This window comes from Populus euphratica, unplaced genomic scaffold, assembly GCF_000495115.2.
Source record: "Populus euphratica unplaced genomic scaffold, PopEup_1.0 scaffold229.1, whole genome shotgun sequence".
NCBI classification, from domain to species: Eukaryota; Viridiplantae; Streptophyta; class Magnoliopsida; order Malpighiales; family Salicaceae; genus Populus; species Populus euphratica.
This window is the reverse complement of record NW_011500110.1, coordinates 327,830-339,382: the sequence shown is the minus strand read 5'-3', so window position 1 is coordinate 339,382 and position 11,553 is coordinate 327,830. Positions and strand designations below refer to the sequence as shown.

Sequence of the window (11,553 nt, the reverse complement as noted above, 5' to 3'; positions counted from 1 at the left end):
TCACGCTCTGCACAAAACATCGACTGAACGTCAAATCTGCCAATTATCTCTAATTTACTCCTTTTTGCATTTTTCATCCAAAAGTGCCTTCAAAACATAAAACAAAGAATATCAAGGCATTTTACATATAAAACATGGACAAAACATTAGGTAAATATGGGTGAAACAATCGAATAATATGGTTACATCACCGGGTTATTTATTACTTCGACACTCCTACACTTGGGAGAAGACATCAATCTTTTAGTCGTGTCACCAATAGAGAGAGAGAGAGAGAAAGAGATGAAACCCAAAAATGAATGCATAAGGAAGAAAAGAGAAGCAAATTTGAAAAAAATTTAAAACTAAAAACAATTGTCTTGTGTGTTGATTTCTTTGTTTTGTAAATAACGATGATACTCATTGCCGACAAGGAAAGGAAGAGGGGGAAAAGGCACTTCAGATCCACCAACTTTTTCAATCAACGATAGTGCGTGGAGTCAAGCTTCAATAATGATGGTGGTGCATGGAACCCACACACCACGACTGCTTCGTTATATCCAGCGCATCCTTATAGCTTCTAACATTTTTTGGATATTGTTCAAAAGATGTATTGCAAATTTTGAATGATTTTGTGTGTTTTGATTACAAGTAATTTGTGTAATTGTAAGTGTACGTGAGTGAATTAGTGAAATATGTGTGTTGCATGATTTTTAATTTTTTGCAATTGTTAAAACAAATAACATAAAAAAGAAATAATAAAAATCCTATAATTTTTTTCTTAAAAATCACATATGGCCAAGCTTAAAAAAAACATCTCTTTGCATAATTTAGCATAAAAAATACCATGATTAGCATAAGAAAAAATAATAAAAAAAACAACAAAAAAACAGAGAAATTATTTTGTGTTTTTTAGCACAAAAAAATGTATTAATTTTGCATGAATTTTTTGGGTTTGATAAAAAATTTATCAAGCTTATTAAAAGCTTGCTTGAAACATAATAACCCATTGGGCCTATATATAAAAAGCCCAAAACTCATTTTTTTTAAAAAAGAGTCCAAAACCCATTTCTGTCATTTTTACGGGTGAAATGACCATTTTTGAAAAACTCAATATATAAAGTGTTTATGTTATATGGATTCATGACAAGTATCAATCATTATTCACTGACATCATAGTTAAAAGTATCAACTATGATGCTCATTGATGTCAGAGTAAAAAATATCAACCCTAATATTTATTAACGTTACAGTAAAAAATATTATATGCAAATTATTGATAATATAACACAACAACAATCTAAAGCAATTTAAAGATAAAATCAACAATGTATCCTATCTTAGGTAGGATGTTTTAGAGGTGATAGTATCTTTCCTTTTACTTAACTAGTATCATACCATAGGATTATTATCAACTATTAGAGTTTCTATTGACCATAATATTAGGTAGTGACTTCTTAAACTAGATCTTTTCCCTTTAAGAAAAAGATGTTAGGTATGTGTTTTTATTTTTTACCTAATTTATAAAGGTTGTCGCAATGTTAGGTAAGACAATAAAAACAAAGTTTTCATGCTAAAACTTCTTCATGTAACTCAAATTTTTAATGTTTTCACATTCTTGATAGAATTTCATCCTAACTTCAAACATACCATTCTTTCTTGTTTGAATGATTTATTAGACCTACCATATATGGTTGGAAATCTTGAGAAGTCTAGTTTTTATCCTAACTTGAATAGCAACACAAGTGCACCTATAACTCCAAATATATTTCAAATAGTACATGAAAGTCTAGCTTGAAAAATTTGAAAAGATTTTTCTAGTACCTTCGACCCTCTAAAATAATATGTTCTCAAACTCTGTTTAAATTAAAACATTATCACAATATAATTCTATATGTTCAGTATCTCCCTGTAAAATTCTAGCTTTTTGAAATTGATTCCTTCATCTGTTAATATTATCACAATATAATTCTATATGTTTAGTATCTCCCTGTAAAATTCTAGCTTGATATGATGTACAGTTGGAGAGATATGCTCAATCTCTCAAAATTAAGAAGCAAACACTTTAATGCTAAATTCAAACCTAACTTGGTGCATATCAATATTTTCATGAACTTTGTTTTAGGTTTATCTTCGTAAAAAAGAGGTAGGGATTTAATTTTTATGGTTATGGATAGGTTTTATAAAATAACGTCACATTTTATATCATGTCATAAAACTGATGATGTAACCAATATTGTTGATTTATTCCTTAAGGAGATAGTATGAGTTCATGGTGTTCCATAAACATCATTTTTTATCATGATGTTAAATTTTTTAGTTGCTTTTGGAAGATTTTATGAAAAAAGTTGAGAATTAAATTGTTGTTTTCTACTATTTGTTATCCATAAATGGATGGTTAAATGAAAGTAGTAAATAGAACTTTAACTATTTTATTACGCATGCCATTTAAAAGAATTTGAAAAATTAAGAAGAATATTTTTCATTAATAGAGTTTGTATATAATAGGAATGTGCATTCTACTAGCGATCATTCACCATTTGAGATTGTTTATGGTTTTAATCCACTAATCCTTTTTGAAATTGATTCCTTCATCTGTTAATAAAAGGGTTAGTCTTGATGTCAATAGAAAAGCGAAGATGGTGAAGACACTCTATATAAGTGTTCGACAACTTATAAAGAAAAAAGAATGAATAATATGCATCTAAGGCTAAAAAAGATTGTAGACATGTTATCTTTGAATCAAGTGATTAAGCTTGGGTGCATATGAGGAAGAAAAAATTTTCAACCAATAAAATATCTAAATTGCATCATAAAGAAGATGATTTATTTCAAGTTCTTAAACGAATCAACAATAATATATATAAAGTTAATCTTCCATGTGAGTATAGTGTTAGATACTTTTAATATTTTTTATTTTTCTTTCTTTGATGCATATAATTATTCAACATTGAATCTTTTTTAGAAGAGAAAGAATAATGAAAATTAATAAATATCATCAAATGATTCATTAGATGTTCTAATTGGGTCAATTACAAGGTCAAATGCTGAAAATATTAAAAAGACATTCAATGGAACAATTCTACATATTTGGGCAAGTCAAGAATAAATATTATAATAAAGGATGATCAAACTTTAATTAATATAATCCTTGCAGGTAGTTCTTGGACTCAAAGCATGTAGATTATGCTTATTTTTTTAATATGCAATTTTATATTAATAAATATAATGTTTTATCTGATCATTGGATTAAGATATAATTTTTCCATAATATTTTAAAGATATTTTTTCCTATGAGGTAAAAATTACGTAGCAATCAAGCATTAGGAAGACTTTGAGATAAAGCCCACAAGTTACTTCTTGGGATTTATAATATTTTCTTAGTTGATTTATGATACTTTTTTCTATTTTATTTAAAAAAATTTTTTGTTATTTTTTCATTTTTACTTAGGATGTTTTACATAGTATAAATAAGTTTATCTAGCTTATATTTAGGTTTTGGAGTATTTTTTATTTTAAAACTAATATTGTGAGTGCAAAGTTTCTTATAATCTTGATTTTTCATTAAATTCTTTAGAACTTATCAAATATTATTTATTTATAACGTTCATCCTTATACTTTTAGTTCTTGATTCTCTGCATCACTTGGTTGAGGTTTTCATCCTATAACTATGGTTATTTAATTCAAGTAATTACCAGATTAGGTTCTTTTTAATTAATTATAGGCTTTAGTATTTTTACTGTTCCAGTTTGCATCACCATATCTTTAGGTGAATAATTAAGATATGCTAAAGTTCCTTGACATTTATGTTATTGCATTTTGCTAAACATGTGCATCATAAAAGCATGTGTTAAATGTGACAACACATGGCATGATGAAATTGCAATAATAAAACTTGTGTGAAAAACGGTGAAGAGCAGATCAATAGCTAGCATAACGATGAGTAGAATAAAGAGAAATAACAAAGCTAAATAGCTTTTTTAAAAATATATATCAAATAAGGGTTTTATGGTACTATTCAATATAGCATGGGTAGTTGATTGCAGTGTATACAAACAAATAAGACAACTAAATGAAAATAAAATCTTTCTTTCTTTCTTTCTTTTTTAAAAAGAACAGGAAACATGTTAGGCAACATCCCCTGTTTATTCTCAAACTTGAGAGATTAAAATAAATATCTTGAATATTAAGATTTGTATAGATGATGGTTAATGCCTATGCAACTAGAAGAAAGAACTTATGAGTGTGTACGTGTAATGAATATTAGTTTTATTTATTATTTACTCTAAACTAAAATTTTAAAAATATCAAAAAAAATATTTTATTTATTTTTAATATTAAGGATTATGAACTTCTAAGTAAAATGTATTTTCAGTATTAAAAAAAATGTAAAAATATGCTTTGGCTCTAGAATGTCTAAACTTGACCTATAAGATTTGGTTCACTCTATTAGGGTAGATTTACTTTAACCAATAGATAGATTAATAATTATAAAAAATACAATTATATCTTAGTAATATTTAAACAAATAAGCAATATAACTTATCTTAGATAAGCTATATTAGGGATGATATTGTCTTTTCTATATATTATTAGTTCACTTATCCAGACATTGGAAATCAGTTAGAGTTCTTAGCGATTAAAATATTAAGTGATGATTCCAATTCTTTTTAATTGATATATGATAAGAATTCTTTGTTTTTTTCACACCCTATCAAAAATTCTAATTCAGAAAGATAATCGTCACAATATTATTATTGTGCAACATATAATACAAGGATATTTTTTAGCTTTAACTCGAAATCATTGTAGTAGTTAGACTAAAAGAATAACCAAGGGTTTTTTTTTTTACTTGTTGTTGTTAAGATAACCATGTCCTTAATATCTATTGTTAAAAAAGGTTCAAAAATTGATAAGATCAAAAAACAACATTGTTTTAATTATCCAGTAGTATTCAGATTCCTGTAATAATTACTTCTCATCCTCATTTATTACCTTACTATTTTAGTCTAAATTATTAGTTTTAAATTATAACTTTACCAAAAAGTTGAGAACCATCCATGGCCCCTTTCCTGAAAGAAAAAAATCAGATCTAAAAGAATAACACAGGAGGAAATGGGAAGGAGGAGGTTGCAGATACAAAGGTTGGAATGTGTCAAGGCAAGGCAGGCAAAGTACTCGAAACGGAAAATCGGAATTCTCAAAAAGGCAAAAGAACTTGCCATATTATGTGATATTGATCTCGCCCTTCTCATGTTCTCTCCTACTGGGAAGCCCACCCTCTATGTTGGCCAAGACAAGTAATTTTTTGTGTTTTTTTTTAATATTTCCCTTCATGCTCAATTGTCTGTTTAGGGTTTATGACTGATTTTATGCACGGAAACCCTAACCATCATAATATATTATTAGATTATTTTGTTAAAAAAGAAGTATTATTTTTATCATGTATGTTTTTTAATAATATATTATTGGATTATTTTGTTAATTTTTTGCGTTTTTTAAATATTTCCCTTCATTCTCAATTGTATATTTGTGAGATAATACAAATTTTATCAAAATTATTTTTATTATTTATGTTTTGTAAGATAATATTATTATTCTTTTATAGAGATTTGAGTGCTGTTCTGGAAAGGATGTCAGCATTGACTTTCGAAGAACGAGAAGAAAGGTAGAGGTTATTACTTGAATGATGTGATAATCAGACAGGACTGTAATGCATTAGTTACTGTAATAAAATCTTAGGGTTAATGCACGACTGCCATTACTGTTCTCTTTATTCTTAATATTATTTATTTTCTACTAACAATTATGTTTATAAATGTGTTTAATTAGGAGGAGATACACCAAGACCGTAAGCTCTTCAATCCTTTCTGAATCATAGTTGCTATATTGTTTTTATAAATCTATTTTATATTTTATATGAACTCATGGTCTTAATTCTAAATTCCTTGTGTTCTTGAAAGATTATAAAGAAAATGTATCCAATAGATGACTCGGAAGCGCTTTCAAATAATTCTTTAATTCAGAGGTATAAAAACTGTGTAGACCAAGAAACAATCTTATATATATATATATAAACTTTATGACTTTTACCTGACATTTTTTCTACTTGTTTAATATTGCAGGGAGGAAGCAGTTAAAGTACGTTCTTTCATACCTAAAATAAATATATAATTCTTTTATGCTTTATTTTCGATTATTCTTAGCAACAAAATCATCACTTTACAGGTGAAACAGGCTGAATTGCTTGAATCGAAAGAAAAACTTGCTCAAAAGAGAAAAATATTAAGGTTACTACCATGCATCTCTACTTAATTTTGTTATTTTATTTTATACATAATTTAAAATTACTTATTACCATACTCAATCTTACTGTAATATCTTTGGAAAGGATGTCAGCATTGACTTTCGAGGAACGAGAAGAAAGGTAGAGGTTATTCCTTGAATGATGTGATAATCAGACATGACTGTAATGCATTAGTTACTGTAATAAAATCTTAGGGTTAATGCACGACTGCCATTACTGTTCTCTTTAATCTTAATATTATTTATTTTCTACTAACAATTATGTTTATAAATGTGTTTAATTAGGAGGAGATACACCAAGACCGTAAGCTCTTCAATCCTTTCTGAATCATAGTTGCTATATTGTTTTTATAAATCTATTTTATATTTTATATGAACTCATGGTCTTAATTCTAAATTCCTTGTGTTCTTGAAAGATTATAAAGAAAATGTATCCAATAGATGACTCGGAAGCGCTTTCAAATAATTCTTTAATTCAGAGGTATAAAAACTGTGTAGACCAAGAAACAATCTTATATATATATATATAAACTTTATGACTTTTACCTGACATTTTTTCTACTTGTTTAATATTGCAGGGAGGAAGCAGTTAAAGTACGTTCTTTCATACCTAAAATAAATATATAATTCTTTTATGCTTTATTTTCGATTATTCTTAGCAACAAAATCATCACTTTACAGGTGAAACAGGCTGAATTGCTTGAATCGAAAGAAAAACTTGCTCAAAAGAGAAAAATATTAAGGTTACTACCATGCATCTCTACTTAATTTTGTTATTTTATTTTATACATAATTTAAAATTACTTATTACCATACTCAATCTTACTGTAATATCAGAGATTGGACAAATCCGGATAAGATCAATGACCTAAGACAAATCAAGATAATGGAAGAGCATTTGGTTGCTACTCTCGCTAGAGTCAAAAGCAAAAAGGTATGTCCCATTTTTTAAAATCAATGTTTTATTTTTTTTCTTTCTTATTTGATAAATTAATATCTTATATACCGTTCATACTATCTCTCTGTCTATAAAATTTTTAAGACGGATCATTAAGCATTGTATTGCCCATATATGGTTGAGCTAAACTAATTTCTTAACAAAAAAGAAAACCCTCTTGATTGAGAATGCCTAGGCATCATGTATTTCACAATCAAAGATCTTGGATAAAACTTATGGTGTGTAATTAAAAAAGATTGCATTCCTTTTAAACATGTTTAGGATATATTTGGTAATAACATAATAATGTTTTTATAAAGTATTTTTTAATTAAAAATATAAAATAAGAATTTTTGAAATACATTTTAATATCATTATCAATATCACTACATATGCCTAATAGATAATAATAATTAAGAGTTTTCTTTTAATAATATATGATAGGAAACACGCATCATCCAAATGAAGTGGATAACACATGCAATATACATCAACCATTTTTAATATAAATAATAATTTAGTATTTGAAAACCATTTTAAATAAAATAAAAAGATAAAGAAATCTCTCAGCACATGCATATTCCCCCCACTTTTTACAAGCATTGTTGTATTTTCATATGTATTTTAAAAAAAAAAACTCTAATCTAAAAGTTAAAATTATATCCTAAAGGGAAAATTAATATCTATATTACAACTCAAAACACATGAACAAATCATTTTATCCTCAATTATGTTTTTAATGACAAATGCATTCCGTTGAAAAAATAATTTTATCTTCAATTATATGCTTAGCAAACTTTTTTTTGGAAAAAGTAATTATATTATTATACTATTTTAATTTATAATAATTTATATGTAGATAAATAATTATACAATGATCTCTTTTAGTTTTTTAGTTTTTGTTATAATTTATCTTTTAGTTTTTGTTATAATTTGGTGGTAGCAAAATAGTGTTATTCCCAAATGTTTTTAATTGAAAGTATTAAATAGTAATTTTTGGAATAGATTTTGATTTCGTTGACATGTCAATATCACAATCATATGCATAAGGGCCCATAATGATTAAGAGTGTTTTTGTATTTTAATTGAAAGTATAAAATAATAATTTTTAAAATGCATTTAGATATCTTTGACATGTCAATATCACACTCATTGTAACATACTGTTTTTTTTTTTAAAAAAATCATTAATATAATACAGTTTCAATCCAAACTCAGCTTAAAATACACTTGAAACCGCACTACCCAACACATCTCGACAACGATGAGACAATCCCAATGAACTTATAATTTATAAACTTCTCAAATTGCAGCACCGAGTGGATACAAAGGCATTGTCATGAGGTTTTAAATGAATAAAAAGCTCGACCTAACATAATAAAAATATTCTTATACACATCTGGTACTCACATGCATTGTATCTAACTTCAAAACTAATCACCTTTTTCTTTTTCCTAGATTGAGTTGCTGAAGGAGGGCTGCTAAACTTGCCATGTTCATCAGGTTTCGCTGTAGTTGTGCTGTTATTTTCCCATTAACTTCGAAGCGATGATAACTTGGCATATAATTATGTCGATTTTATGCAGGGAGTCATGGACTTGCGCACGCAGGATGCTCAGTTGCCTGGATCCTCCATGGAGTCGTTCTTTAGGCAAACGGCTAGTCTTTGTGCCTTTCTGCATAATGAATAATAATAAGCTAAGCTTATAGGGTTTCAACTATAACTCTTTTTTTCTTTTCTTTTCTATTCTTTTCTTACTTTCTATTTGCTTGCTTGCCAGACTTTGCAACATCACCTCATGGGACGTTGTTGAAATTAATTTATCCAGCTTTATTAGATATTACAAGGTTGTGTTTGAAAATAGGGTGTAAACTGTATTTTTTTTAAATTTAAAATTTTGTTTTTCTTAAACATTATTTTTTTAGATTGTTTTAATAGGTTGATTTTAAAAATAATTTTTTTTAAAATAAAAAAATAATTTTTTAATATATTTCTAAAATAAAAACACTTTAAACTATAATTATTAGCATACCAATTTCTTTAGCATAAAGAGAAGACAAGAAATGTGTCGAAGATCTAGAAAAATTGCTCTAGGGATGAGAAAAATTATTAATAACTCGGTTATACTCAGCTCAGGGAGCCATAAATTTCCTCACTCGTTATATTGGGAACCATAAAAACAACAAATTTAAATGGTGAAAGAAATATTGAAAATATCAAATCAATCCAGTTGATAAGGCATGCAATCTTTTACTGAGAAACATCAACACTTATATATCCTTTTACTTACCAAAAAAAAAAAAAACATCAACACTTATACTGGTGTGCGCAGGGAAACATCAACACTTATACTGGTGTGCGCAGTCAAGGCTCGCTGAGCACGCATTTAATGCACTGCTGCACGGGGTTTTTTCTCTCTTTCTGATGCACTTGACCAAAAGTTGTGGCAAAAAAATAAAAGTTTCACAATTTATTAACAAACAAAATTTATTAAATTTTTTTACTTAAACACGTGAGTACCATTCATAAAATATGATTCAAAACTCATCATTTGCTTCTATACTTAAAATATACTAATATGATTCATGTCTTTAACTAAAATTTTAAATTAACCTTGAATTAAACTACCCTAACCCTAAATTATACCTAGATATAAAACCCGAATTCTTATCTATAAACACTAACATTAATCTTAAACCCTAAACTCATAATTTCTAATTAAAAACTTTAAATTTTTAAATTTATAATCCAAATCCATATTATATAGCCATAAACCTCAAATTTTAAATCTCAAACTTATAATCCCTATATTCTTAATTCCAAAACATAAATCCATAATCCATAACCTTCAACTACCCTCTTTTAAATCCAAACCTTAAATTCTAAATACAAAACTACAATTTCTAAATAGTATCGATTGATGTGTTTATTTTTGAGATAGCATTTATAGTTGTGATCTAAAAAAAAATAAGTTTAGAAAAAATACTTTTATTAAAGTTAGTTGAATTTAGATACGTGTGTCATATTGTGCGGCGTTATGACGATTATCAACCCTAAAAAAATTATATGTATGGAATAGATAGATATATAGTCTATTCTAACAAAATATAAAGAGGCAATGAATTTTTGTCTCTTATTAGTAAAATATGGATCAGAAGTCGGCACCTAACATTTTGGTTACTAGAAAGCCTAATTAGTCTCAAAGATGGGGTATGAAGACTGGCTGTGTAAATGGAAGGTATTAGCACCCCAATAACACCCTAAATATTTCCTACTTAAGGTAAGCTGTATTGTTTTATATTTTCTACTTAAGGTAAGCTATATTGTTTTATTATCTGATAAATATTAAGGTATTGTTGTGGTTTCTAATTATTGGTCTGTCTATGGTTTAAGTCATCCTTTGTAATGAGATCTTTATTTTATCGGGTAAGAACCTAATTGTTCTATGTTGTAAAAAAATATCTTTTTAATATTAAAAATATGTTTTACATAGAAATTCATAATCCATGATACTCAAACAAACAAAATCTGATTTTTGTTATTTTTGCAATTTTGGCCAATATTCTCTTGACTTTAATAAATGATTATTAAATTCAAAATGCATGCTAAAATATTTTTTGGTGTATGAAAAAAAACACAATATGATTTTTTAGCTTTGAGACACTTGACCATATGCACGAAAATATTTTTTAAATTTTTTTTGACCAAAATCCGATATTTTAATATCGAAATTATACTTTTTCGACACAAAAATACTATCCGATATTAATCAAAATTATATAAAAAAACTACGTGAGAAAATTATAAAATTTTGAACAAAAAATATTTTTGAATTAAAAAAACTAAACTGGGCTATACCTGGCCTAGCCTTTCTAGGCTGGGCCGGTTCCAACTCATTTATTATGGGCGGGGCGAATGCCCCAGCTCAGGCCTAAATAGGTTGGTTACTATGAGCACAATAACCAACCATTACTGCATTTATTGCAGAATGTGATTTATTCACGTTCTGCATATAAATGCAGGTAAGGGAATAAATAGGGAAAAGAGAGGCGTGGTTACCTAAAGTGGTGGCATTGCTAGTGGTTCGCAGTGGCCGACAATGGGTGGCAGGGGCGGCATTTTCTTCTTCCTCTTCTCCCTTATTTTCTTTCTCTTATTTTCTTCTTCTTTATTCTTTTGTCTTCTCCCTTTCTTTGTTTTTTTTTTATTCTCTTCCTTCTCTCTCCTTTTCTGTTTTGTGGGATTTTTTTATCACTCCGTGCTCTCTTGTTTTTATAGGCAAAAAATAGAGGAGAGACGTTGGGGGGGGGGCATTATGCTAACGCCCCCA

The 11,553-nt window shown here is 27.6% G+C and overlaps 1 protein-coding gene and 1 long non-coding RNA gene across 2 annotated transcripts in view; both read left to right on the top strand.

Annotated features, from left to right (window-relative positions):
- Window positions 1-326, top strand: part of LOC105109743 (uncharacterized) — a 1,655-nt gene extending 1,329 nt beyond the window's left edge. The window contains exon 2 of the long non-coding RNA XR_839320.1: window positions 263-326. This is a non-coding gene — a long non-coding RNA (uncharacterized LOC105109743). The remainder of the gene's footprint in view (window positions 1-262) is intronic.
- A 4,769-nt stretch (window positions 327-5,095) lies between these two features.
- LOC105109747 (MADS-box transcription factor ANR1-like) lies at window positions 5,096-8,565 on the top strand. The gene is made up of 7 exons (XM_011004538.1): window positions 5,096-5,280; window positions 6,106-6,121; window positions 6,703-6,767; window positions 6,865-6,880; window positions 6,968-7,029; window positions 7,124-7,220; window positions 8,536-8,565. Exons 1-7 carry the CDS (start codon window positions 5,096-5,098, stop codon window positions 8,563-8,565), a joined length of 471 nt encoding a protein of 156 aa, XP_011002840.1.
- The last annotated feature ends 2,988 nt before the right edge of the window (window positions 8,566-11,553 follow it).